The following is a 27,227-nucleotide window of genomic DNA, read 5'->3' as shown; positions in this document are numbered from 1 at the left end:
GTAAAAATAGTGATCTGTAGTTCTGGTCAGTACAACATTTTATTAGTATCGTAAGTAGTAACAAATTATAGCAGAGTATCTGCACGGAGTATATCATTAAGTGGACTTATTACTTCCTATTACTATATACTACATATCCCACATATTGGTATAACAACATCACAACAGCGAAACAGTTAATTAGGCTAAGGGCTTAGTAGTCTAACAGTGTAACAGTACAGTGTAGCAGTATACCAGCAAAAATGATATAACAGTATAAAAGCATCACGTATAATACTCAGTTACTTTGCATAATATATTATAGTCAGCTTAATAGTATATTACCATTATCTATAACAGTTGCTGGAACAGTAAATTTAGCTATGCACTTAACAATATAACAGCAATATAACAGTCACTGAAACAATAACCTTGCCTAAGTACCTAACAGTATTTCAGCAAGCAGCCAGTATAACAGTTAAGCAATATAAGAGTTGGCTGACCGTACAGAATATCTGTAAGGCTGGACGCAAAAGTATTGTTTTACTCTGTTAAAATGGGAATGGTAATTGGTATGTCATCGGGTAATTGCAGAGCAATTGAAAGGGTAAATCATAATTTTTGAATTGCTATTGCCGCACCGCATCTCTGCCAACCTCTAATCCAAATACCATGCCCTAGCCGAAGTGCATTAAATTTCTCGAGTAAAATTTCAAGAGAATTTATGGGTCAGTGGTTTAGCTGCAAAGTTATGGAGTTTTTGCACATTTTGTGGTAATATTTATTAGTTTTATTGCCCAGCATATGGATACTGTTATTGTTTTGTTTTCTTTTCTACGTTTTTTGGCAATTGCTCAAAACTTATTCGGTTGAATCGCCCTCATCCCCTCCAGCCGTTGTAAAATTTGGTTTTGCGGTTGCTAAAAGAGAATCACAGCTAGCTCGAATGAAGGACTGAGATTGGTTAAATAAAGAGAACTGTGCGCTTATACCGCTTATGTACTTGGAGCTAATAAAGAATTCAAGTAGGAATTTGAAACTATTTAAATGGTCTTTTTTTTAATTTAAAACCAGAATTATTTCTGTTCTGAGGAAGGTATTAATGAGTGCCATTTCAAACATTTGAAAATTTGTACGCAATACAACATTCACAAAAACCACAAAAAATAAAACACGAGATTCAGTTTGATGGTGTTTTTTTATTTGGTTTTTATGAGTGCCATTTAATAAGAACATTACTGAACATCAAACACTGAGCGTATGATATTTATATTAATGGACGAACAAACAGGAAAGTTGACCACGCCATAAAACAATTAAGAATTATTCTCCACATCGGATGTCACAGGGTATCCTAATAGTGAAGGTTGCAAATTCAAATGTACATAATTTATGTGTATACTAACTTGTTTTTACTTTATTTCTTATTGCAAAACACTTTAAGCATACATTTATTATTGTTAAAAATAAAGTATCACGTGGTTTTGATTTTTTCCTTTTTTTCGTATTTCGTAAGTCGGTGATTACGCTCCAAATTTTTCATCTGATTTCAAATCGTTTGCCTTGTGTTTTTTTCTCGTTTTAAATAAGAGTGTATTAGAAATAAATCGTAAATTAAGATTTCGCTTAATGATCACAATTGCAAATATTGTAGAGCCGAGTAGTTGATTGACCGGATGAGTACATATAAAACTAGGGCGGTAAAAAAAAAAGAAAGTAAATATTTTAAGATATTTGCTGTTTTTATGATACCCAAATGGTAAAAGATTGTATTTATAGTAAATAGTATCTGAGTTGTGCAATTTTTTGTTACACATACTTAATACAGCCTCGCGAATAGGAGCTCCTCCTAGGATCAATCTAAATACATTTTCTATGGAATTGCTGTTCTAGCTAACTTTTTGTGATAATAATATAATAAATAGAATCGCAATCAAATAGTTATGGACGTAGGGTAGATAGCCGGCCTATTTTTCCCCAGGCTTGCTCTGGGTAAGCTTCGGTTCAATCTTAATTAACGGGTTCGCCTGTGGCTTTTCCGGTCAGATCAATTTCTTGGGGGCGACCGAACCGGAAGCGCTATTCGCCGCCGCCTTTGGTGAGGTCGCAACTTTTGACTGGGTCGCTGTTGGTGTGGGTATCGTTGGTGGCAGATCGATATCGTTATCTGGCAATAGCTTCTCTATTTGGCGCTCAGCCGCTTCACGTAATGCAGCCTTTGTGGCTGAATTATTGTTGTCTACGTCGCTGGCCCTGATACTGCTGCTAGTGCTGCTATTGCGGCCAGTACCGCCTGATACTTTGGGGGGCGTTAGGGGCGAATCTGGTCCCTTTTTGTTGTTCTTTGAGCCTTTCGCCAACAAATCGCCCAGCTCCTTGGCATTATCTTTTAAAGTTTTAGCAGCGTCCTTCACTTCGGGCTGTAATAAAAAATAAACTCAATTAAATTAAAACAATATCCGCTTGTATTCTAAAGTACTGATTATTTACTTCCGTCTTTAGCTGATTGGCCCTGTCCTGATCCATTGCCCCTAGTTCGGTGGCTATATCACGTATCTCCTTTGCAGAATCATGTATACCATCTACAAGCTTGGCCATATCCTTGTCGGTTTTCTCCACCTCCATTTTGAGTTTCTCTGCTTCCTTCATGCTCTTCGCAATCGCCTTCTCGATCTTTTGCTCTGCTTCCAGTATCTGTTCCTTGTCCAGCAGAGTTATAAGTTCCTCAATGGCCTTATCGCTAAGCTTGATGTTATCGCGACCAATAGACTCCAAAACCTGTAAGTTTACATAACGTTAATTAGAGCTCACGGTACTTGGCAACCAATTAGATACCTTGCGTATTTCGTTGACTGTAACGACGCCATCCTTGTCTGCATCAAACTTGTCCAGCACGCTCTCGATGTGCTTGAGACGTGCCTCATCGCTGGTCTCCTTCAGTTTCTTAATGTTCAGCATAAGGTCATCAATATGGACGATCTCCTCGTTGCGTCGCTTAGTTGCCTGCTTGGTAAGCAGCTCAGTGAACTCTTCGAGCTGTTTCTTGTCGATTTTAGTTGCCTTGCTGTCAATGCTTTGCACCACTTTGGTAATCTCATTGACTGAAATTGCACCATCTTTGTCGACATCCAATTTAACCAGCAAATCTTCAACGACTTTGAAACGTTCCTCATCGGAGGCCTCCTTCATACGTCTGATGGTGGACACCAGTTCGTCTATGTGCACCATTTGACAAGGATTGGGGGCACCAGCTACGACTTGATCGGTGGTATCCACCTGCTTAATCTGTTGCTGGCGATGCTCCAAATCGTTAAGCACAGTATCCAGCTGCGAGATCATTTTGTTGACACGATTATAAAGAAGCTTGGCAGCTCGACTCTCGCGCACAGGCTCCTTGACCACCTGCCGCACTTCACGCAGCTCCTCGACATCTTCCTGGTAGTCGCGCAGCTCTTCCTTTAGTTCCTTGATCGTCTCTTTCTCCACAACAAGCTGTTTGTCTGACGACAGCGTCTTCAACGCATCCGACAGCAGTTGCACATCCGTCGGTGAGATGGTCTTCTCATTACATTCAACTGTCTCTATTTTCTTGTCCATCAGATGAGTAACCTTTGCAATTTCCTCGGTAGAAACATATGGCGTCGCCAGATCATCCTTGATGGCCGATCGCTTAGCAATTGATTCTTCGTCTTCCTCTTCGCGTTCTTCACGAATCTTACGCTCCTCTTCTTTGATGATCTCAATCTTCGTCTTATTATCAACCTTGCCCTCACGTTCACCAATCGCATGACGTGTATGTGCAGCCACTGCATCGGGAAGCACGCGCATTGTCTCCTTCAGCTTATCCGTCGTAATGCTGTCATCAGAGATGAGCATCGCACGTGACAATAACAGCAGAGTAGGTGGCACCTAAAGATAAGGCGTAAACCATTAAAATATAAAAAACTAGCAACCTTTTTTTTTAACTATACCTGTTCGTTCAGCGACAAATCGATCCATTCCTTGAGCTGGAAGCGTAAGCGTTCCGCTGTTAGCCCATAGGCACGCATACCACGTGCCTTGCACGCCTGCTGCAGCTCAAAGAGATCGAGCGAATCGACGCCTTCGCGTGATATCACACGATCATCGGTAGCCAATGAGCGAAGCTTGAGCCGCAGCTGGAAGCGCAATAGGGTTGTTGTGCCAATTGTGTTCAGCTCCAGTACACGGCAGAGAGCAGCAAGCTGCTCCCGACTGAGCGAATCCAGTGTGATCTCATCATCAAAACGCTTAGCAAATTTAATGATCTCATCGTTGCTTACTTGCTCTGTGGGATTGCGGATCTTGCGAAAGAACATCTCAAACTGTTTAGCCTCCTCGCTGCAGTGCTCCTTGTGCTGTACGGGCATTTGGCCAAGCGTTTTCTGCAAAAACTTGGCAACTTCGAGGCGGACGGCCAGTGACTGCCTTAAGCGCTCTTGACGATCCTTGGCCGTTTGAAAAGTGGAGGGTAGCATGCCCGGAAAGAATTTAATAAACAACGGCAACAGCAGCTCCATGAATGGAACTATAATAAAAACCGAGAACGGTATTAAACGGAACAGATCCGATGTCGTACGCTGCAATTGTTTATTCTCGCGTCGCGTCAAAGTCTTGCCATTGAGGACAAGCCAAAGCAGCTTCGTGCTGATTGCCGTGTCGATGAATAGTAACCGGAAGCCATGATAATAATGCACCAGTTCATCCCAAATGCGCTGTTGAAGCGGCTTCTTGGGCTTTGCCACAGCTTTGGATGCAGCCTCTGTTAATTCAGACGCTGACTTTGTACCAGCTGGTGTCGCTTTCGATGCTGTACTGGCGTCTAGAGCGGCATTGTCGGGGCTGCTGAAGGTCACCGGGGCAACCGATGCCGTTTCCTTTGCAGCCTGCCCGTTGGCCACTTCCTTCATGATCTCTTCGACCTTTTCCTTTTGCTGATTTTTCAGTTTCTTCACAGTCGCATCAATCTTCGAGCACGAATCAAAGAGCGTGCGATCGACGTGAAAATGCCGGAAGCCATGACCGGAAAAATGATGTTGACGACAAACATGGCGCTGACTGGAGCTAAGTGAATGGTCACTTAACGTTCTCCTTTGCCGAATGTTCCATGGCTGTGAAGAAACTGAATCTTCCGCGTAGGACTGGCCTTTTGTCGTTGCACTGTATGCATAATAATTCGTTCTAAGATCTGCAAGGTAAGGAATAATAAAATCGGTTAAAATGGAATGTTGAAAAATATATCAACAGCCGAGAATATAGTATTTACCTGAAGAATAAAATATAAATAACAAATATCAATTAATAATTCATATCAATTAATAATTTTGCGGTAACCAAAAAACCGCTTGAATCCTACCGTTCCAATTTGTATTTGCATTTCTATGTATGCGTGCATAAGCCCCACAATATATCATTTTTTTCAAGGTATGGCGAAAAACGAAAGAATAATTAATTTTGAAAAGCCGGCTAATTGCATAAGCAACAAGTAAGGGGTTCTAGTTGGGAGCTCCCGACTAGGGGATACCCAGAACTCTCTTCTTCCAACATCAAATGCATATATATATTCTATTTTAGATGCAACATATCATGTTTCGTGACTCTAGCTCTTATTATTTACCAAAATTGTTTCGATTTTCGCACCGACCTCGATTTTGGAAAAAAAAATTGTGATGTAACCCCTTGCCATTTTGTCGATTTGGGTCAAAATTTTGGATTTCCTTTTTTTGATGCCAATTGATAGAACTGATCCTTACGAGTCCAAAATGGTATAAAATTCCAAAATCGGACATTATTTGACGGAAATATTCCAAAAAGTCATCAAAAAGGTTGAATTTACAAACGAATCGGTTTTTCGTCAACAACTTGTTTCAACCCATCGATGATTAATTTGTTTGAATGCCAATTGATGGTAGGGATCCGTACGCATTCTAAAAGGTATAACATTTTAAAATCAGACAATATTTACCCGAGATATTAAAAAAAATCATCGAAAAAGTTTCGATTTTCGAACCGACTCCGCGGGGAGTTATGTCGTTTTGGAACGTCATTCTCCGCGCGAAGCTATGTCGTTTTGGAACGTCATATCTCCGCGCGAAGCTATGTCGTTTTGGAACGTCATATCTCCGCGCGAAGCTATGTCGTTTTGGAACGTCATATCTCCGCGCGAAGCTATGTTATTTTGGAATGTCATATCTCCGCGCGAAGATATGTCGATTTGGAACGTCATATCTCCGCGCGAAGCTATGTCGTTTTGGAACGTCATATCTCCGCGCGAAGCTATGTCGTTTTGGAACATCATATCTCCGCGCGAAGCTATGTCGTTTTGGAACGGCATATCTCCGCGCGAAGCTATGTCGTTTTGGAACGGCATATCTCCGCGCGAAGCTATGTCGTTTTGGAACGTCATATCTCCGCGCGAAGCTATGTCGTTTTGGAACGTCATATCTCCGCGCGAAGCTATGTCGTTTTGGAACGTCATATCTCCGCGCGAAGCTATGTCGTTTTGGAACGTCATATCTCCGCGCGAAGCTATGTCGTTTTGGAACGTCATATCTCCGCGCGAAGCTATGTCGTTTTGGAACGTCATATCTCCGCGCGAAGCTATGTCGTTTTGGAACGTCATATCTCCGCGCGAAGCTATGTCGTTTTGGAACGTCAAATCTCCGCGCGAAGCTATGTCGTTGTGGAACTTCATATCTCCGAGCGAAGCTATGTCGTTTTGGAACGTCATATCTCCGCGCGAAGCTATGTCGTTTTGGAACGTCATATCTCCGCGCGAAGCTATTACCCGAGATATTAAAATAAATCATCGAAAAAGTTTCGATTTTCGCACCGACCTCGATTTTGGAAAAAAAAATTGTGATGTAACCCCTTGCCATTTTGTCGATTTGGGTCAAAATTTTGGATTTCCTTTTTTTGATGCCAATTGATAGAACTGATCCTTACGAGTCCAAAATGGTATAAAATTCCAAAATCGGACATTATTTGACGGAAATATTCCAAAAAGTCATCAAAAAGGTTGAATTTACGAACGAATCGGTTTTTCGTCAACAACTTGTTTCAACCCATCGATGATTAATTTGTTTGAATGCCAATTGATGGTAGGGATCCGTACGCATTCTAAAAGGTATAACATTTTAAAATCAGACAATATTTACCCGAGATATTAAAAAAAAATTATCGTACATACAGTGTGGTGCAAATGTGCAGTAAATCTGGCAATACTGAAACTTTTCCTAATTGAAACAGTACCTTTTTACTAACTCTGTTAAAGCCTTATCGCATGGTACCGGCATAAGTTAGTCAGTTTTATATTTACTTTTTTGGTGAATCTAGCTTTTTAGCAAGATGATAAGCAGTCTCATGTGACGCTTTTTAAGCAAGACGTGATAGGAAATAAATGAAAATTATATATTAAATATTCGACAACGATAACAACACAAACGAAACAGCCGGTATATTTATGGCGTTCATGCACCGGCAAATATATATAAAAGTTTTCCTATTATAAAACCGATTAACAAACTCAATAATTACTGGATTCAGGGAATTTCCTTTCCACGCTATACAAAAGTACCCAAACAAGCGCAACAGGGAAATTTAATTGTCCCAGGTGCACGCAAACATTGAATCAGCTGTGCACGAATATGCAGTCATAACAAAAGCAGCGATAAAAGAAACCACGAACAAAAGCACATCGCACACACACAATCATATTTACAGATATCTGAGCTCACACACACATTCATGCCGCGAATATATGGGGTAAAATCAATGGAAAGTTTTTGTGCGTTCTGATTTTGGTTTTTTTTTTTTTGCATGATTACAGACTTACAGCGCTTGTAGAAATTCTGAAACATGTAATGCGATTTCAGATGCATTGATCCTTTGGGATGCAGCAGTAAATTCATGTTGTTTGTCTATTTTCGTATTTGTAGGGGGGGTGCTGTCGGTGGGGTACGGCTGCCAATCCAGTTCCAAAGTTCTCCAATGTTTATAATTTTGAATTTCCGAATCACTGTCTACTCTGTGTATCTTTGGATTTGTTGTTGTCGTTAGATGGGCATGAGAAATACGTTGTTTTCTCACTTTACGCCTAAAAGTAGAAGCAAAAGAGTACAATAGGATTTGTAAATAATCATGCCGAAAATTAAATACACGCTTTACTAATGTCAAAAATTAAATAAATACATAAATGTAACTGTCAACGCTCACTCGCTCTTTTTAATTCGAACAGCGCAATAGAGATATCACACACTCACGCAACCACACTCATACGCACGCAATTTTGTGATATCAGGCGATTTTTCATTGTGTTTGTTGTTGTTTTCTGCTGTTCGCACTTTTCAAAATATTACACAACTACAGCAACAAATTTCAAATTATTGTTCTACACTAATTCAACACCCTATTTGTTTAGCATATACGGTGCGCCATTACCATTTAAGTTAAATTCACGTTTTTGGTGTGACGCTCTATTCGCCGTATTTTCGTGCAATGTCGTCACTCAGATTCTTTTAAATATGTTTTGTTATTCGCAAGCGGTTTGGTCGCTCTTACTTCCACGCTTTTTTATTTTACTTTGCCTGTGGATGCACAAGTGTGACCACATTTCAAAAGCGCCATAATACTTCAAATGGCAGCACTGGTTTTAGTTGTGCAAATAATATCGCTGCGATACGTATTGTTGATTTATCGAAAATTATCGAGTGCTGGTAAAAAATTGTTTTGTATTTTGAATGGCAGGGTATGAAAATGTATAACGGTAATAAAGTTGAAACACGATTGGCACTGGCAACTTTTTTACATACTGTTGATTTTTTTACGGGCGTTAATATGGCTTTAAACTTGAAGTTAGATGCCCCTATGATGATAAGCTTTTAGTAATATCTGTGTTTGTATGTACAGCTATTGACAATTAATTAACGCATAATGGTAAAAACGTAGAGCTCCTGCTATGTAAAGCGTTGCTGACGCATTGATTAATTGTTGTGATATAAATCTGTCATTAAATTAAATTAGGTTTCCCGCTGCGCAGATACCTGGTTGGAATTCCAATAAAAGGGGATAATTGGTTATGATTTTCGCCATTTGCAAAACAATTCTTCTTGGTAATAGTCTTTGGTAACAAAATGTTGCAAAACATTCAACCTTATTTCTTAATATTGGCCTGCTTAGCCAAGGCACAAATGGAGCTTCCGAGCAGGGTATTGCACGAACTAAAAGTGGAGCTTGGCTATGAGTCTATACTGTTATTACAAAATTCCTCAAATTGTTGGATCGACTTGAAAGCGATTTCTGAAACACCGATAATCAACTTAAATGCAAACCAAGAGTATGCACTTCAAAACCAATTTAAAAGTCGGTTTCTAGGATTGGTTTGTTTGGAATATCAAAATTCGACAGTATTAAATGCGCTGTATACAAACCTAATGAGAATGCGAGAAACGGCAACCATATTTATGATTAACCATAGAATCTATGTTCAGGCTTTGTTTAGGAATTGCTTGGAGAACCATATGCTCAATGTCCTGGCTATAGCTACTTGGAGTCCCGGTCATATTTACAGCTATCGGGCCTTTCCTCGATTTACAATTGTCAAGCGAAGCATTTGGCAAGTGAAGCGCTACTTTGAGCCACAATTGAAGGATATGGGTGGTTATCCAATAGTCACCATGCCAGACAACGTGTTTCCGCGTACTGTTGTTTACAAGGATGCACAAGGACATTATCAGCTGTCCGGTTACCTGTCGTCATTTATGGAAAACTTTGCCAAAACATTAAATGCAACACTCAAGATTTCGTGGCACCAGGTGCCTCGGGACAACGAAATTGTAAAATTTAAAAAAGTGACGCGTCTGATACAAACCAGAACTGTGGATATACCTGCGTGCATTTCAAATATTGCACTGGATCCCGATTTCCGGAACTACAGTCATGTGATGGAAATATCAAAATGGCAGCTAATGGTGCCACTCGAATCGGAGATTGACCGGACATTGTTGGTCTTTGGTGGCGGAAGCCAAATGCAGATCGTCTACGCAATGTGTTTAATGTGCCTATTGGCCCTGCTGCTGCATAATGTTAATCGCCTGGAATTGGGTCTGGCGCCCAGTGCTTGTTGCTTGGGGGCGTTGACCGATCCCGTGCTTAGGGCCATACTCTATCAGACACTATCGATGCCAAGGCGTCCCAGCCTAAGGCTTAAAATCACATACATGCTGATCCTGGTGTCCAGCTTTCTATCCTACAATACCTATATAACTCAGCTGGAGACGAACCTGGTGCATCCCCTTACAAAACCACCGATACGCAGCTACCAGGACATGCGCAGGGTAGGCCTCAAGATTCTCTTCACAGATCTTGACAAGCCTGCCATGCTCAAGGCCATTGGCAAACACGTACTAAGCACTAATTGGGACGTCCATGAGCTGGTGAACAGCTCTGTGTTTCAGGCCATGCGCTGTCTGCCAAATTCCTCATATGCCTATCCAGTTACCCAAACGATGTGGCCCTTCATAGAACGTAAGTTCGCCAGACAACATCGGGCACCTTTTCGCCTGTCCAAGGATTTCACGTTACTTTCGCTCGTTCCCTTTGCAATACCGCTGTCCAACGACTCCATTTACCATCGGGCCCTCAATAGTTATATTCTGCATACCCAAGCCAGCGGCCTGTACTCATTCTGGTATCGCCGGAGCTACTATAAACTACTTAGTATTGGCAAAATGGAGGAATTGCCCTACAACAATTTCGAATGCAACTGTTATTTACGCTGGATAGATCTATACTACTTTTGGCTGCTATACACATGCATGGTTTGTCTTTCCCTTGTAATATTCGCCTTTGAGCTCTCAGCACGCTTGATAAAGAAAATAATACGCGAGCAGTTGGTATAATATGGAGATTATTCCAATAAAATGAATGAGTGGAGATTTCTTTTTGAAAAAAATTGAATAATAAAGAAACATTATTTAATATAATATTTATTATAATTGCGTAAGCACTGACTAAGTCTAGAGGCATGCTTCAAGTCGGATATTTAAAGGATTCCTGCAAATCAAATTATTATATAAGAAAAATATAATTTGTATCACAATTATTGTGCAATTTCTTAACATCGTTTTATTATTTTATTAAGTACTCCGAGAATACAAAAATGTAACTTTTTAATCATAAAATGAAATTAAAAAGAAAATTAGTAAAATAAATAAGCTTGACACCGCTTCCAGCGAATAAATAAAATGGAATGATGTTTTTTTTATCAGATTAGTTTAATCTAAAAGTTTTTAGGGTTAAATATTGAGGATTTGTGCAATATCATGAATTCTGCAATAGCGACTGTGTATAAACCTGCTTCGAATGTTTAGATGATTTTGTCGACTCTGGTCTTAAGATGCGCACTCCGCTGCCCTTTGCAGTTCCATTGTTCTTTGTTGTCTACTCTTGTTGTTTTGGCATTTCAGTTGATATGATTAGTATTAGTAGATGCATATTTTTAGACTTAGCTAGTCCCGCTGGCAACATTGCTTGATAAGCGGCGCATCATCGCGTTTTTATTTGGCTGACCGCTGGCCGACCCTCAGGCGATGTTGCAAAGAAAAAATAATAATAATAAGAATAACAGCGGCTCAGAGTGCAATCAAGGTGCAGTGCCTAATAATGTCCAATCAGCAGGTGTTACCAGGCGTTGTAATAGCTGCCTAGTATAGTCGCAACAAATCAATCGATCGATTTTGCTGGAAGTCGGGCCTCCCGATCCGCACTTAGATCTGACAGGTGCATGGTGCCCTTATCAATGCTAGCTGCAGCATTAGGCATTAAGGTGGAACGGATCTCTGATAATGTCAAGGCAATATCAGCAATCGGACGATGGCCCCATCTGGCTGCATATCTGGCAGCTGGAACGCTGCGTTCGCCTGATTCAGGTTCAGGTATAAATGGAGGCTGCAGCCAGTGTATCGCCATGATTACGATGAAGTCGATCACGGCGGTTGTTGTTCTGACGCTAGCTCTGCTGGCACTTGGTGGCCATGGCAAGCACATTGAGTTTAAGGTGGCCGACAAGGATTTTCTGGTGAAGCAGAAGTTCGTGTTCGAAATGCTGCAGCACATCTACCAGGACGATGTGTTCGTTACCAAGTTTGATACCAGCTTCTATGAATACAAGCCCTGGGAGCATGTCAGCGACTATCATCATGTGGAGAAAGTGCAGCACTTCTTTGAGCTCTGGCAGCATCATCCCATCCATGATGATCAGGTGTGGACGGTTATGTACGATCTCCATGAGGAGTATGCCGTTGGCCTGGTACGTCTCTTCTACTTCGCCAAGAACTGGGAGACCTTCCAGCATGTGGTCTTCTGGGCACGCCAGCATGTGAACAAACAGCTCTTCGTCTATGCCTTCACTGTTGCCAGCCTGTTCCGCGACGATATGCAGGGTATTGTGTTCCCAGCTCAGTACGAGATTCATCCATGGAGCTTTTTCGATGGCCAAACTCTGGAGATGGCCGAGCACTACAAGATGCACGGCTTCCACCATGTCAAGCAGCTGAACAACGTTTACAACATAGTACTCAAGTCCAATTACACGAACGTTCATGGTGATATGAACTACGAGCACGGTCTGGCCTATTTCCTGGAGGATATTGGCTTCAACAGCTTCTACTATTACTTCAACCTGGACTATCCCTTCTGGACCAAGGGTGATGAGGTGCATATGCTAAACAAGGATCGCCGCGGTGAGCTCTATCTCTACGTGCACTGGCAGCTGCTGGCTCGCTACTATCTGGAGCGTCTGTCTAACGATTTGGGTGAGGTGCCTACCTTCAACATGTACGAACCCGTCCACTCTGGCTTCTACAGCGGTCTGCGCGACTACAACGGCGTGCCCTATCCCAGCCGTTCGAACTATTACAACTTCTACACGCCCGAGAATTTGGAGTATGTGAAGGATGTTGAGATCTACACACATCGCATTATGGACTGGATCCACAAGAACACCAAACACGATGTCGATGTCGTCAACGTGCTCGGCAACATGATCCAGGGCAATGTGGACAGCATTGACAAGCAGTTCTATGGCAGCTTGGACAAAATCTACCGTTACATTGTGAACGAGGGATATCCCTATAACGAATACCATGAAACCTACCCCGGCACTTTCATGCACTACGACACCTCCATCCGCGATCCTCTGTTCTTCGAGGTGTACAAGAATCTGCTGAGCCACTACTGGCATCTGATGGAAACCTTCCCAGAATACACCAAGGTCGACTACGGCTTCGAGGGTGTCAAGATCGATGCCGTTCACATGCCTGAGAGCCTCACCACCTATTTCGAATACTTTGATGCCGACATTAGTAATGCCGTGAATGTTGAGCACACCGTGGAGTCCACAACCGATGTCCACTATAAATTTGGCCGCAACTCCTTCTACAATGGCAGCAGTTTTGTGATCAAGGCCCGCCAGCATCGTCTCAACCACAAACCCTTCGAGTTCACACTGGACATCACCGCAGACAAGGCACAGACCGCAGTGGTCAAGGTATTCATTGGACCCAAATACGATGAGTTCGGACATGTGATCCCATTGGAGCACAACTATCAGAACTTCTTCGAGCTGGAACACTTCAAGGTACAGCTGGAGGCTGGCGTCAACCACATAAAGCGCGCTAGCGGCGACTTCAGCTTCTGGGTTAACGATCGCACCACATACTTCGAGCTCTACCAGAAGCTTATGGATGCCACCAACAGTGACTACAAATTTAAGCTGGATCAGTCCGAGACACACTGCGGTGTGCCCAATCGCATGATGCTGCCCAAGGGCAAGAAGGGCGGTCAGGTCTATCAGTTCTTCTACATGGTCTATCCATACCATGAGCCCACTGTCGCGCAGTACACTGGCTACGATCCCATTGTCAGCTGCGGCATTGGACATGGCTCACGCTATGTTGATGCCCTGCCCTTCGGCTTCCCATTCAATCGCCCGGTGAAGCACGACTATTACTTTGACGTGGACAACTTCAAGTTCTTCGACGTCAAGATCTTCCATCGCGACGAGCACACCAATGTGGTCTAAGCCCAACGAACTCAGACTCTGATCTAATACAATAACATACTTTAGCTCTCTGCACTTTCCTCACTGATCAAATACTCACAACTACCCCCATAGATCGTGTTCAATCCCACTAGTTATGTTGTCAACAGCTTGTAATCAATAAACAATAAACGAACTTTAACGACCATAACTTTATATTAGTTAACTACCGATTCCTCTCATCTCGAGCTAAACCTTCGTTATGAGCATGCTTGAAGGAATCCTCGGAGGGATAACTGCGGGCAGCAATCAGAAAAGAGCTAGGATTGGGAGTATATTTAAGTATATTCAACTGGAGCTTGATAATATAATAATAAGAAAGTTGCTTGGATTTTTGTTTAGCTTTAAGACCTTCCGAATCGTTGCTGCACTCGCTTTAAAAGGATTTCCAGCACTAATACTAATGTAGCGAGCATTAAAAGAGCTCCATAGGCAATCCAAATCCACTGAAGATCCTCCAAGCGGAGCGCCTCTTTAAGTCGTTGAGGCTCACGCTGGAGCGGATCAGTGAAGGATAACAAACCCGCCGCGGCCATGTCATAGAAATGCATATCGACCCAATGCTGAAACAGTCCAAAATCCCGTGCATCCAAAATCAGTCTAGTAATAGGCTCCAGGAACCAGGTACTTTTGGGCAGCTGAAATACCATGTGCGTGAGTGTTCGAATGCAGGCATCCATGGAGTACAGAAAAACCTCGTGTGGAAAATACTTTTGCTGTTCGCTCAACAACGTCCATTTGAGCCGGGAGGCGAAGTAGACATGGCTCTGGTTCATTTTGTTCCTGTGGCTGTGGTAGTCGCTGCTATTCATGGGCAGCAGTCGCAGATCCAGTTCACTGAGATCATAACTATTTTCCAAATCCTCGCCATCCACGACCAGTGGCAGCTGTGCACGTTGCACATCTGCAAAGCGGCGTGGCTGAAAGTATTTGGGTGGATGTGTCAGAAGTGTGCCGAGCGCAGCTTCATGAATTGAGCTGACATTGAGTCCAAGCACAGCTAGCATCAGAAAGATGGTGCTAACATAAATGCTAGTATGCAAAGTATGTCCAAAGGATTGACCCAGCACTCCGCGCAGCGCGACATCGTTAAGGAGAAAATCCACCAAGCTTATGGCTTGCCCAGTCAGACACCTGTGCAGACTAAGCAACAGCCCAAAGCTATAGACCACAGCCAGGGCAATGAGCAGGTGGTAAACACTGCCCAAGATGAGGTAGACCTCCTTGATGGGCAGTTGCTGTGCCCGTGGTATCATCAAGCAGATATGACTCAGCTCAAAGGGGAAGCTAATGAGCGGGAGCTGTTCCGGCCGCATCAACTGCACCACAGTGGCTGGCACATCCACTTGGAACTGTTCAATCAGCGTCAGCAGCTCCTTATAATGCAGACCCACACCTGACTTGATCTGCATGGGAAACTGTATGGTGGCGTTCAGCTTCCAGGCCAAGGTGCGCATAAAACGGCCCACGGAACCGGCCAGAACCTGTGACCCAGTGCGCCAGTCCGTGTAAATGATGGTGCGCGGATGCTTCTGGTCGGGCAATAAGATAAGCGGCTGACGCTGCATGTTGCTTAAGTGTGCCACAAAAAAGGGACGCTGATCTAGCGCACGTTGCTCCAGTTCAAAGCGCGGATATGGACGATAGCGATAATAGAATTGGCCGGCATCCACAGACATCAAGGCGATTACAGGCAAAACTTTCAACTTATAGCACTGCCTTAGTAAGGAGTGTAGCACATGGTAAGACGAGGCATTGGCAACCGCAGCTGATATATAAAATATGCTCCTTGCGCCGCGCACAGTTTCCAGCAGCGCGGCCAGCTGTTCCGCCGGATAGTCAACGCTGGACAAGCAGATCAAATGCAGCGCACGCGAGAAATGGCTGCTTGGAGGCGTGGTACTGTTCAGCGATTGCAGTACCACTGGCGGCAGCTGAGGCTCCACAAGCAGCCGCTGCAGCCAGTCCTCCGGGCAGTAGTCGTAACGTATCATGAGCAATGATGGCTGCGACTCCCACAGCACCTCCCCCATGAAATCCTTTGCTGCCCAGCCTGGCGAGCTGCACACAAGAAAAAGAGTATATAATCTCCACATGCCCAAATGTACTATGTAGAGTATCCCACGATTTCCGGCATTTTTATAGACCCCTTAGTTTTTGAATTGCTGAGTCACTGGCAAAAGGCGGCGTTTGACAAAATTGGAACGCCTTTAGGCGCAGCACAGTGCTACAATACTGAACCTTCCTTATAAATAAAGCTGATTCATAGGCTTACATGTTCTTAGCGCCTGATAAAAATCGTTCAAATGCCCAATAATTAACCTAAACGTCTTTATGTAGTATCATACTTCGATCAGTGTATCTTATATCCGTAGGCCATATACAACATCATTTAATTGTGGTAACTATATCCTATACTTAATAAAAATAATAAAATTTAAGTTATAATAATAATCTTGTCAGATGGTAAAAAGAGCTAAACTTTAATCCTAATTACGTAGGATTGAAAATTTATAGCTAGTGCTTATTAAGAAAAGTTAGGTTGGTTGTATACTACCGTGTACTATTTTAATAATAATATAAATAAGTTGCTCCAATCTCTAAAGCCTACATGAATCGGTCATATTTAAATGTCAAATATATTTTTTTGGGTACTTTCGCCCAGGGTACAGATCTTCCTTCAATGTATATATAAGCTCATTATGAAATTAAAGACCAACCTCATATGTTAAACGGTTTAAAAAACATACGTCATTTTAATATGCATATCTCAAAATATGTATTCTTTATTAGTTATTTTTAAGTAGTTTCAGATCCGTATACCACTAGGTGTTAAAGTGTCTGTTAGTAACCCACAAATTGGGTGAATTGCGGTTTTTAAGTACATGTATAATCGCGGTTAATTACAATTATTTGTCCGTTTCGAAAATAAATATTACAATTGGGTATTAAAATAAATATATTAGTTTTGTTTATGTCTTATCTCTATTTTTAGATATATGTATATGTGTATATGCTTTCTCTAGGTACTTAAGTCATGTGAATGATAAACCCAATTACAAAAAATAAGAATAATAAATTTGTGCCATGTCTACAAGTAGAGAGCGTGTAGCATTTAAATAGAGTTTTCACGTTATTCACAGATTCGAAACGAAGTACATCATGGAGATCGCTTATGTTACTAAATACAATCAACTTACAGCTTAATGTTAACCAATTTGCACTAAACGGAATGTATAATCTAAATACAATTAGATATAGAACACCGACAAAATTCAGCTACTAACAAAGGTTCGACCAACTAGTTAGCAAATGGTTACGACCATAACAAAATAAATATGAAATATAAAATGAGAGAAAGAAAATATCAATTTAAATAACGTTGCTCAAATTCGAGCCGGAGCTATGGTTATTCTTGTGCGGCGTTGTGGTGGGTGTAACACTTGATGCCACACCCTCCAGCAGCTGCAGTAGCCTCTGTCGTGTGCGCTTATCGCTGACACAAATGCATTGTATCAGATTCGTCAATTGTTTTGCGGAATATTCATCGCCTTGTCGTTGCTGTTCAATCCAGTTTTCGAACTGTTCCGGCGAGAAGTAATAGGACTTGATGAAGACATCCACATAAGCACGATGTTGCGGATACTTTTGATTCGAGATTAATTCAAGGAACGACATAAAATTAGCAAAATCCAATTGCATTAGCGCACGTCCACCAGCGGAACATTTCTTTACATTCGAGAAGCTAAAAAAAAAATTAAATGTGATTGGATTTCATGGGAATGATGTAATAGCTGACTAACCCCTCTACTAGCAAATGTGTGGCCACATGCGCCATTGAGTTCCACACATGTTTGCCAGGTATCGGCACCTCCTTCGCTATTTCCTCCAGGCACATGGCAAAGCTCTGTATGTTCTTTAAAAAAAAAAAAGAGATTTTGGAGCTGCTTAGATTATGATTGATATCGATAGAGTTTAACCTTTTGTACTTACGCGATTTAAGACATCACTGTAGCTGCTATGCTGATGCGTTACATGATTCACATCCCACTTGACCTTCGCCATTTGCGCCAGTATGCCCGTCAGATCAATGACGCGAGATGTGACGCATGTGTAAACTGGTTTGGCCAGATCAGCCATAAATTCACCATATTCGAGATAATTAGTTAAAATTGACCTCTCGGCAGCAGGCAATAGATGATTCAAGTAATTCTGGAGCACATTAAATTGTTGAAACATGCTACGTCCAGCCTCAACGGCCACAATACGTTGTGGTAGACCGTACAGCGTGTCCGGATTAGCCAGCTCATTGTTGGTCTGCAAATTAATTAAACTTTAATAGTGAACTTTAGCCCATTATTTTGCGCTAGTACCAAAGATGAAAAGTTCAGTGGCCAAACTTTTATCTGAGTAAGCACGTTGGTCTCCACGGCGCGCAGGCGCTGCTCCAGACGTGGGGTATAGAGATTATCAGTGGCCACCAGCTGCGAAATTTGATGAGATTAAATGGGATCTATCATGTAAAAATCCTTCTTACCGCATCCCTGCCGAATATCTCATGCACTGCATACGCATAAAAATCAAGCAACTCCAGCATGCACGATACTATCTTTGGCGAGATGCAGTGCAGCAGCTTGCACATTTGCAGGTAGCGTCCAATACAACGCAGCACATTTAAGGCTGTGTTGTTCACAAGCAGTTGACTGGCAAAAGCAACAAATTTAAATTACTTTTTTCATGCAAATGTTAAGCATCCACTAGGCACTTACTTGGAGGCATCATCGGCAAACTCTTTGCTCTGTAGACTCTTTTGCTCGTCGTCGCTTTCTTCGCTAAAATAGCACGAGGCCTCATCTACAATGCCCGACAGTATGTCCTCCTCTAGCATTGCAGCATCGAGGCCACCATCAAAGGGTGAACTCTTCTCCGAAAAGCGCAAAAAGTAGCCATAGGAACCATAAATGGAACTGCCGCCGCCATCCTGAGAGTGCACAGAGACCAACTCGTCACAGTTGTTATTGCTAATGGGCGAGTTATTGGCCGAGGCTAGCAACGCTGTCGTTGGGGATTTATGACGACGCAGCGTGTGTCGCACCGAACGGAATTCCTGCATAACACATACGATTATTAATAATGGTAAGACACTGGGCATTTGATGCTATGCTACCGGCAACTGCAATATGTGCGAAAACGAGTCCAGCGGTGTCCAGGACTCATTGTCCAAGAACAAGCAAATCTCCTCGACGCAGCAAATGTGATAGCGTTTGAAGAACTTCTCGCTCTGCTGCTGCATGGTCGCAATTAGCTTATCCGACTGCTCACTGCAAAACTCTACGCCCACCTTCTTCAGGCGCTGCACTATGGACAGTACCTGTATGAACTGATCATACTTGAGCGTTGTCAGCTTAGCACTCTGCAGAAACAGGCAAACTTTGTTCAGTATATCGTTCCAGATGCGAGACTGCCCCTTCTTTAGTTTTTGCTGTATATAAAGATCGGGTGACTCGCCATCAGTTTCCTCCTGCTGTGCATACAGCTTGTAGTTGTTGTGCCACATGACCACCTGGTAGTAAGAGGCTAGTATGGTCCAGAAGGTCTTGCACAAGCTAATCAGACAGGGTATAAGTTTATCTGAATTCAGTTGCTCGCATAGTTGCTCATAAAGCAGCTTAGGTTGCTCCTCGGCATTGGGCTCACTGTAGCCACGCACCACTGCATTCACCGTGGAGTGTACCGCTGAGATGTAGTTGATGTGCAACTGATCCATGGCAATCAGTGATTTGTTGGCCAGCTTATAAGCCTCCTGCAGCTTGGCATATTTGCGCATGTCAAAATTTAGCACCATTTCGTTAAGCACGGTATCCAGCTGATACTCCATCAACAGCATGGTCTCCTGCAGCTTTTTGTGCAGCGACTGCACGCAATTATATTGCATGAATCCCGCAGCGGAGCTCTGGCACTGCAACAACAGCGCTATAGCTGCAGAATAGTTGTGGTCAGCCAGCAGCTTTTGCAGCTCCTCATCTGTGGTGCGCTTCATGGGTGGCAAACAGAGCACGGTCGGTATTACTAAATCCTGGAGAGAGCACAAACATTTACTTACCAACTTTTTAATGGCCATTAGTGTGTCTAGCACTTCCTTGAGCACCTCGCGCTTGCGATAACTCGCTAGGATCTCCAAGCTGTTCGTTGTTAAATTTGTACGAGCGTAATTCAAGTAGGAGCGCGCCTTTTGACATGTCCAGAGCGATTCCTCTAGTTTCTTTTGTGTCTCATTGATGGCTTGAAACTCACTACTGCATGCATTGCGTTGCTCCAATATGTTCTGCAGCACCTGCTTGGTCAGAACCTTTTGCTGTGTGCGCAGCTGAGCGATGGTCGTCTCAATTAACTGGTTGTCAATGCCAGCGCCGAGGACTTTCTGTGGAGAGTTAAACAATTGGATTTCACAAAAAAGTGGATGATGCTATTGCCTACCTTAAGCTCGTATAGCTCCGGATTGCTGTCGGCGCTGTAGTAGCACTTTTCAATGCTCTCCAAAATTTCCTGATCCGATTTTTGTGCGGCCGCTGCAGCATCTTTAGCATCCGCATCTGCACTTTCTGCTGCCGCCACAGCTGCTGCTGTTGTTGCTGTTGTGCTGGGCAAAGCATCCGTTGTGACGGTCTGTATGAAATAATCGGAAAATCCCATTGCTGGAATTTTCATTTGTCGATTCGTCTGCGGGGTGAAAGTATTTTAGCTACTCCCTCTTAGTTGGCCGCTTGTTGCACCCACCTGTTTGTGCAGCATGTCCATGAACCTGGTCTTAAATTCGTCCATTTTGGCCTTGGAGTTCTGCATTTTGCAGCCATGAAAACCAGAAAAATTACGCGAAACAAACTTCGCCTCTCTCCCACTTCCAAACAATGGCTACACCGATATTATTGTTATCGATACTAATATGCTTATCGATACGTGTGCATTTCCTATTAGCAATGTTAATGTAGATTAGTATGCTGCTCCGCTATTTCTTCTTTCGGGAAAGCAAAATATATGTTGAAACCGTAATTAAATTTAAAAAATAACAGCTTAGTTGCTTAATGGCAAACATATTAAAAACATATGTAAATATTTGGCATATAAGAAAATCCAATTGCTGTGCTCTACCAGAACCTGTTCCTTGCAAATATATTTAAAAAGTAACGAACAACTAGATTATCTAAGATTTCAAACATTTGTATTAACTAATATTTATTTGTACTATCTTAAAATTATTGACAGCTTCATCCATCTCAGTTAGACAAGAAGTACTTCCCACCGAAATTCGTCCATTACAGTGATGATATCGCCAACATATAGTCGTTGTGGTTCCCGTATCGCAAGATTATTAACCTTAAGTACAGCCTGACGTCCAGCACATGGAAATATCTCCACAAAGCTCTGCTTCTCCTCCAGTACTCCACGAAGAAGGAACCAGCAGAAGGATTTCCAACGTATTGTTTGAATTCCTGGTTGAATGTGCCGCACCCACAATTCGTCACAGTTGAAGAGGAACCAGCGGAATCCAGCCACAGGGTTGGCAGTCTTGACTATGCCGCTTGACTTGGAAGATGAAGATAAGTCATGTGTTGGCATTCCTCTTTGCAAGTTAATGTTGGATGCCGTCGAACTCTCAGACTCTGATGATTCATAAGTAGTCGCTGTTGTCACACGTGTGCAAACCGAATGCTTGGCTGAGGATTTTGGAAAAACCAAGTCTTTGGAGAACGACACGTTTGATTGAAACATGTTCAAAGAATGCTTCTTTAAATCTTATAAGCGGCGCTGAATAGAATAATGATTTAACAAATCATGAAATTGCCAGCTTATATATACATATGTACAAATTAGCAAAGCATTCTTCTCAATGCGAATTAAGATAAGGGAATTCCGCAGAATTCATTGCTTATGTTTCTTGCTATACAAGATAATAAATTTATAAAGCATTTAATGTTGACTGTCCCATAATTTGTTAACCTATTTCAACTCAATGCAAGATAATGCACAGTTTGGCTTTTGATCCGTTATCAATCATTTCCTATCCCTAATCCCTAGACAACGCAATAACGCATTAGACACTGTCGCGCCTTCCACTTGTTGCCGCTGGCTCGGTAGATTAGATGAAGATTAAATGCCACCTCATGCTGCAGGCCCAAAACCGACTCGTGCTTCTTTATAAGCGGATGCTGTGCAGCCAATGCACGCTCATAATAATCGGTAGCCAGATGCAGAATGTTTGCCTGATGATAGATGCGTCCAATGTTGTAGTAGATCTCCTGCTGGGCAGCACACGAGTCTGGTACATCGTTGCCTTTGTCAGGGTTGCCGCCGCCACGCAGTTCCGCATAGCGTAGAGCAAATGCTATCGCTTGGGCGACAGCTGCCGATTTGCGCAACACCTTCTTCTGCAGCGCCAGCTGGTTAAAGACAACGGCTATAGAGAGGGCGACCAGCGGATGCGGTTGCTCGCGCAGTATGGGCACATAAACATTCAGGGCATACTTGTACGAGCTACAGTTGAGGTGGTAATGGCCCAAAAAGAGGCGCATGGGCTGGGTGACTTTTGGATGACGCTGGAGCAGACGTCGTGCGTAGCGAAAGTAGCGCACCTCATCGCCCTGCTGCACCATCAGCGACAGCATGTTCCACAGATTGACGAGCTCCGGCTGCTTGGCAATCAGCTCGCGCAGATACGAGAATCCGATGGCGCAGTCGTGATTAAAATAGCAGGCGAGAATCATTAGGCGCTCGATCTCGTAGTGATAGTAGGTGAAACGCTTCGTGGTCACCATGGCGAAGCAGATGCGCTCAATGGCGCTATGCATGCCATGCGCATGGGCAGTCCGCACCAGCTCCAGGAACAAATCGTACTCATTCGTAATGGTCAGATCAGAGCCCTCAGCATTAGCTGTTCCTGTGGTCTTTAGTGTGTCCTGTCAAGAATTGATTTTATTATAAATTCAAGTGGAGTACTCGTTTCACCCACCTGTTGCTCCGTTTCAGTGCCGCCCGCCACATCGGACAGGCTGCGCATTTGCATGATGGCCTTGAGGCCCTCGGTGTTGTAGGCGCCGCCGCCATTGGCAGCGGCCATCATCTCCTCGCGATTCTTCAGCTTGATCGAGTGTCGGCCTAGTAGCACATAGCCAACATCAAGAAACTCCTCGATGCGGTTTATCTGCTGTAGCATTATGCAGCGCTCGTAGAGCAGGCGCGCATGCAGTGGCTGGCCCTCCTGTTCGCCAGACTGTTCTAGTGCCTTGACCGCCTCCTCCGGTCTGCCCTGCTGCTTGAGCAGTGCCGACAGCGTAAACTTTGCCTCATAGCAATACGGGGCCAGCTGAACGACACGCCCGTAACTCTGGATGGCCTCCTGGGTGCGATTCAGTTGACGCAAGCACTCGGCCTGACGCAGCCAAACGAATGCGGGACAATCAAAGGAATCGGCATCGGTAATGGGTCGCATTAGAGCAATCGCCTCGGCATATTTGTGCTCCTGCATCAGTGCCTCGGTTATATCCATATACAGCTCCAGGCGATCCACAGTTGGTGTAATATGCTCCTGCACATTCTGTACAATATAACCGAGCAAATGATGAGCGTGCATGTGTATGAGGCTGACGCAGAGCTTGGCACGCAGCTCAGGCACATAATCGTCGGGTATGTGACAGAAGTAGATGAGCTCCAGGCTCTCCTGCTCCGTCTCCAGCTCCAGTTTGGTGCGCTCCCGCAAACAGCGCAGCACTTTCGTGTATTGCTTGTTGAGTATGAGCAGCTCTAGATAGATGTTGAGATCCTCGACTGAGAAGCGGGCGCCACACACACAGTACGTGCCCTCCATGGCCTCTAGTGCAATGCTGTGCTTCTCAAGCACATGGAAATAACGTGCCACATTTTTGCCAGTGGTGAGGCACAAGCTCCACTCACCCGGCGGCATCAGCGGCAGCATTTTCAAGTACGTAAACATTGCCGCATTTGTCTCACCCATGCGCTCCAAGAGCTGTGCCTTGCGCAGCCGCAGCAGATAATCCTTGGGCAGCACCTTGATGGCTTTCGTGTAGCAGACGCGCGCGCGTGCCAGATGTCCCTGTTGCACCAGTAGATCCGAGATACGTATCCACATGTCACGATCCTGAGGATTTAGATGCGCTGCTATTGTGGAAAAATGCAAGAACTTGACCTCATCGCGATTCTCGTAGATCTCGGCCAGCGTGTAGAAGGGCTCGCTGGCCAGAGGATTCTGCCGTATGATTTCCATGCAAATGCGTTCGGCCATATCGAAGCGTCCATATGCGAACGACAAATTCGCCTCGCCCATCAGGCCCACCAAGGCGGCACTCAGTTGACTGCGGCGACCCAAACTTCCACCGCCACCGCCGCCGCCGCCGCCGCCACCACCACCACCACCACCGCCGGTTCCTGCGCGGCCACCAAACGTGTTCTTCGACTGTGCCTTTGTTGGCGTCAATTGCCTAGCAGCTGCTGCAGCGGCGCTTGTGGAGGCCTCTGGCTGTTCATTGCTCTTTTTGGCCGCCAAGTGTGCTGCCTCGTCATCGTCCTCCTCGTCCCCCGGTTCGAGTTTGGTGCAGAAATCGGGAAACTCCAGGCACTGAACGCCCTGCACATAGCGTCTGATTAGTGCGCCTTCCTCAGCGGCCGCCTTAGCGGCTTCGCTTGACTGCGACGCTGGATCATCGTCTTCCTCCAAGTCGATGATTTCCACAATGCGCAGCGGTTCCGTCAGTTCAAACTGCGCTAATTCGTTCTCCGGTACATCGTTGCTGTCGATTTCCTCTATTAGCACTTCATTCGCATCAAGTTTGCAGTTTTTATCTGTTTCCTGATTCTCGCTCATTTTCTTTATTTTAATAAACAGAAGACATATGTTTTTGGCGTCTCAAAACTTAACATTTTAAAGTACTGTTGTTAACATAGCCGAACAGAGATGCGCATAATTCTCTTATAAATTATCGATATTTACGATTGATATCGAAAACACTTCAGCAAAAATGTTCGTAACAAAAGCAGTAACAGAAAAGTAATTCTATTTCAGAAAATACATGTTATTTTTAATAATTTATGTTTTGAACAGAACATAAAACAGTTTTGTACAAAAATATTAAACAATAATTGCCTTAACGAGCACATATCCTTTCATAAAACTATATAACATTATATTAAGATAACATTCAGTTGAAAAACTGCTCCACAACTGTCCCATGATTGTAAATGTGTAGCTTGTAGGAGTAGACGTGCATGCATTTCTGTATGCTGAGCACAAGCGGCTCGAATGGATGGCAAATGAAGGCACATAGCTCGCGCGGAGTGAATTGACTGGGCGGCCTGTGCGCCTTGGTGTTGAAGCGAAACTTGATTAAATTGGTGGCACGATCGCGGAATACAATGGGCTCCACGGAGCAGGCCTTCGGACGTTCCAGTGGTGAGATGAGCTTGTCATCATAACTAAACACATTGTAGTTAAGATATGGAGATGTTGAAAAGCTCTGCGTGCTGACTGGCACGGTGGGATTGTAGCGCAGCGCTGCTTGACGCATAAAAGGCGCCGACTTGTTGGGATTTATGCAATTCTGTTGCATGAAATAGTGCGAGGAGGGCGAAGAAGGCGCATCGCCCGTTTGTAGCGAGCGCACATTGCACAATTTATCATAAAATTGCACCACTATTTGCAGAAGGTCCACAGAATCATCATGGTAGACGCCAAGCACTTCCTCGCTGCTCATGGCATAGAAGACATAGAGACGTCGCGGTGGCTGTGGTTCGCCCGTCACCAGAATGGGTGTCACATCGCTGTCCTTTGGCCGTTCCTCGTAGCGCAATAATAGAAAATCGCTATCGATTAGCTGCATCTTTTCAATAATCATGTTCTCTATCTGTAAGCATTATAAAATGGGGGCTTTTGAATGGTACGTGTGCAAAACGATGCAAGGCTTGGACACTTACAAAATCAAAATTCTTGTAGAAATCCTGATATTTTTGGCTCGCTTGTGGGCTATCCGGCTGTATCTGGCGGTACAAAAAACTCAACACTCGTTGTTTGATGTGCGTAATGGGCAACAAGGTGTTCACATCCAACATGACCATAAACATAGATGAGACGTCCTGGAATGCACAGTGGAGTGGCCGTGGACCGATTTCGTGCTCCTGTTTTATCAGCCGACCGTTGACCAGCTCATATATATAAATGCTTTGGCGCAGCCGTGACAATATTGCTATGGTGTGGCCATGCACTGAGATGCCGTGATTGTGTGACAAGGAGATGGCATCCTGAGGGAGGCGCACTTCATCAGTAACAACGCCTTGTTGCAAGTCCACAACGTAGAATATGTACGAGAATGGATCGACCTTATCGAAGACATCCGGATATCGTTCGTAGTCAGAGACAGCCAGGTTGCACCCCTGTAGTATGCACATTCCGGCAAGCAGCACATAGCGACTGTCCTCTAGGAAAACGCTAAACTCCCGATGCAGATAGAAACGTGCCGAGTCGCCTTGGCATAGACGCAACACGTATTTGGGCTTAAAGAGCTGCTCAAATATTGTACTTCTCAGATGGTTGCCATCTATTCTATCAATATAAGTCTCGGCGCTACCTACGCCAGCTTCGCTTAACAGCTGACTAACGCCAGATGTCCCTAAGCCCTTGTATGAGTACACTAGATTCAAATATGAACTGTATTAATGACTGTTGTCAAATGTATTCATAAGTTACCAATAAATGAACGCTGGTCGTGGGAGAAAGCCAATAGCTTGCTGCCATCCGGCGTGAATTTGCGCAGGTAAACAGGTGGTATTGAGATTCCAACCGTCAGGCATGGGGTAATTGCTTTATAGAACTGGCGCTCATATGATAGTTGAGGCGTTTGACTGAATTTATTTCGAGTGAAGCCCGATTCTCTATTTTGCAGCATATGCACAAGATTCTGCGTTTGCATACGCTGGTCAAACGACAGTTTTTCCAAAATCATAACAAAATGTTGCAAACAGAAAACGTAAATAACAAACAATATCGATATCGATAGGATTATCGCATAGCAACACAGTCCAAACAGTGTTACATAACGTATCGGCAAATTCGCAGCCAACTTCACGT

At 43.7% G+C, this 27,227-nt stretch overlaps 7 protein-coding genes across 7 annotated transcripts; 2 read left to right on the top strand and 5 right to left on the bottom strand.

The window, feature by feature from the left end:
* Positions 1-1,368: 1,368 nt before the first annotated feature.
* On the bottom strand, positions 1,369-8,595 carry Letm1 (Leucine zipper and EF-hand containing transmembrane protein 1). Its single transcript, XM_015173959.3, has 6 exons — positions 8,437-8,595; positions 7,832-8,092; positions 3,951-5,185; positions 2,815-3,888; positions 2,470-2,757; positions 1,369-2,399 (listed from the first exon to the last, which is right to left on the bottom strand). The coding sequence occupies exons 2-6, from the start codon at positions 7,905-7,907 to the stop codon at positions 2,022-2,024; spliced, it is 3,051 nt and encodes a 1,016-aa protein (XP_015029445.1). The 5' UTR covers positions 7,908-8,092; positions 8,437-8,595; the 3' UTR covers positions 1,369-2,021.
* An 814-nt stretch (positions 8,596-9,409) lies between these two features.
* Ir60b (Ionotropic receptor 60b) lies at positions 9,410-10,895 on the top strand. The gene has a single exon (XM_032437113.2). It carries the CDS (start codon positions 9,429-9,431, stop codon positions 10,893-10,895), a length of 1,467 nt encoding a protein of 488 aa, XP_032293004.2. The 5' UTR covers positions 9,410-9,428.
* Positions 10,896-11,956: 1,061 nt separating this feature from the next.
* Lsp2 (Larval serum protein 2) lies at positions 11,957-14,237 on the top strand. The gene has a single exon (XM_002049451.4). It carries the CDS (start codon positions 11,963-11,965, stop codon positions 14,075-14,077), a length of 2,115 nt encoding a protein of 704 aa, XP_002049487.2. The 5' UTR covers positions 11,957-11,962; the 3' UTR covers positions 14,078-14,237.
* A 202-nt stretch (positions 14,238-14,439) lies between these two features.
* Positions 14,440-16,128, bottom strand: Ir54a (Ionotropic receptor 54a). Its single transcript, XM_002049452.1, has one exon. It carries the CDS (start codon positions 16,126-16,128, stop codon positions 14,440-14,442), a length of 1,689 nt encoding a protein of 562 aa, XP_002049488.1.
* Positions 16,129-16,846: 718 nt separating this feature from the next.
* On the bottom strand, positions 16,847-21,030 carry Vps50 (vacuolar protein sorting 50). Its single transcript, XM_002049453.4, has 10 exons — positions 20,873-21,030; positions 20,573-20,815; positions 20,199-20,516; positions 19,263-20,129; positions 18,865-19,202; positions 18,633-18,798; positions 18,469-18,579; positions 18,089-18,412; positions 17,899-18,011; positions 16,847-17,840 (listed from the first exon to the last, which is right to left on the bottom strand). Exons 1-10 carry the CDS (start codon positions 20,936-20,938, stop codon positions 17,468-17,470), a joined length of 2,919 nt encoding a protein of 972 aa, XP_002049489.2. The 5' UTR covers positions 20,939-21,030; the 3' UTR covers positions 16,847-17,467.
* A 960-nt stretch (positions 21,031-21,990) lies between these two features.
* Positions 21,991-25,102, bottom strand: LOC6625381 (general transcription factor 3C polypeptide 3). Its single transcript, XM_002049455.4, has 2 exons — positions 23,103-25,102; positions 21,991-23,049 (listed from the first exon to the last, which is right to left on the bottom strand). Exons 1-2 carry the CDS (start codon positions 24,969-24,971, stop codon positions 22,168-22,170), a joined length of 2,751 nt encoding a protein of 916 aa, XP_002049491.1. The 5' UTR covers positions 24,972-25,102; the 3' UTR covers positions 21,991-22,167.
* A 78-nt stretch (positions 25,103-25,180) lies between these two features.
* On the bottom strand, positions 25,181-27,141 carry abo (de-etiolated protein 1 abo). The gene is made up of 3 exons (XM_002049456.4): positions 26,847-27,141; positions 26,078-26,790; positions 25,181-26,007 (listed from the first exon to the last, which is right to left on the bottom strand). The coding sequence occupies exons 1-3, from the start codon at positions 27,100-27,102 to the stop codon at positions 25,306-25,308; spliced, it is 1,671 nt and encodes a 556-aa protein (XP_002049492.2). The 5' UTR covers positions 27,103-27,141; the 3' UTR covers positions 25,181-25,305.
* Between the last annotated feature and the right edge of the window lie 86 nt (positions 27,142-27,227).

Source organism: Drosophila virilis, chromosome 5 (assembly GCF_030788295.1).
Source record: "Drosophila virilis strain 15010-1051.87 chromosome 5, Dvir_AGI_RSII-ME, whole genome shotgun sequence".
In the NCBI taxonomy this organism is placed as follows: Eukaryota; Metazoa; Arthropoda; class Insecta; order Diptera; family Drosophilidae; genus Drosophila; species Drosophila virilis.
This window is presented reverse-complemented; position numbering and strand designations above follow the sequence as displayed.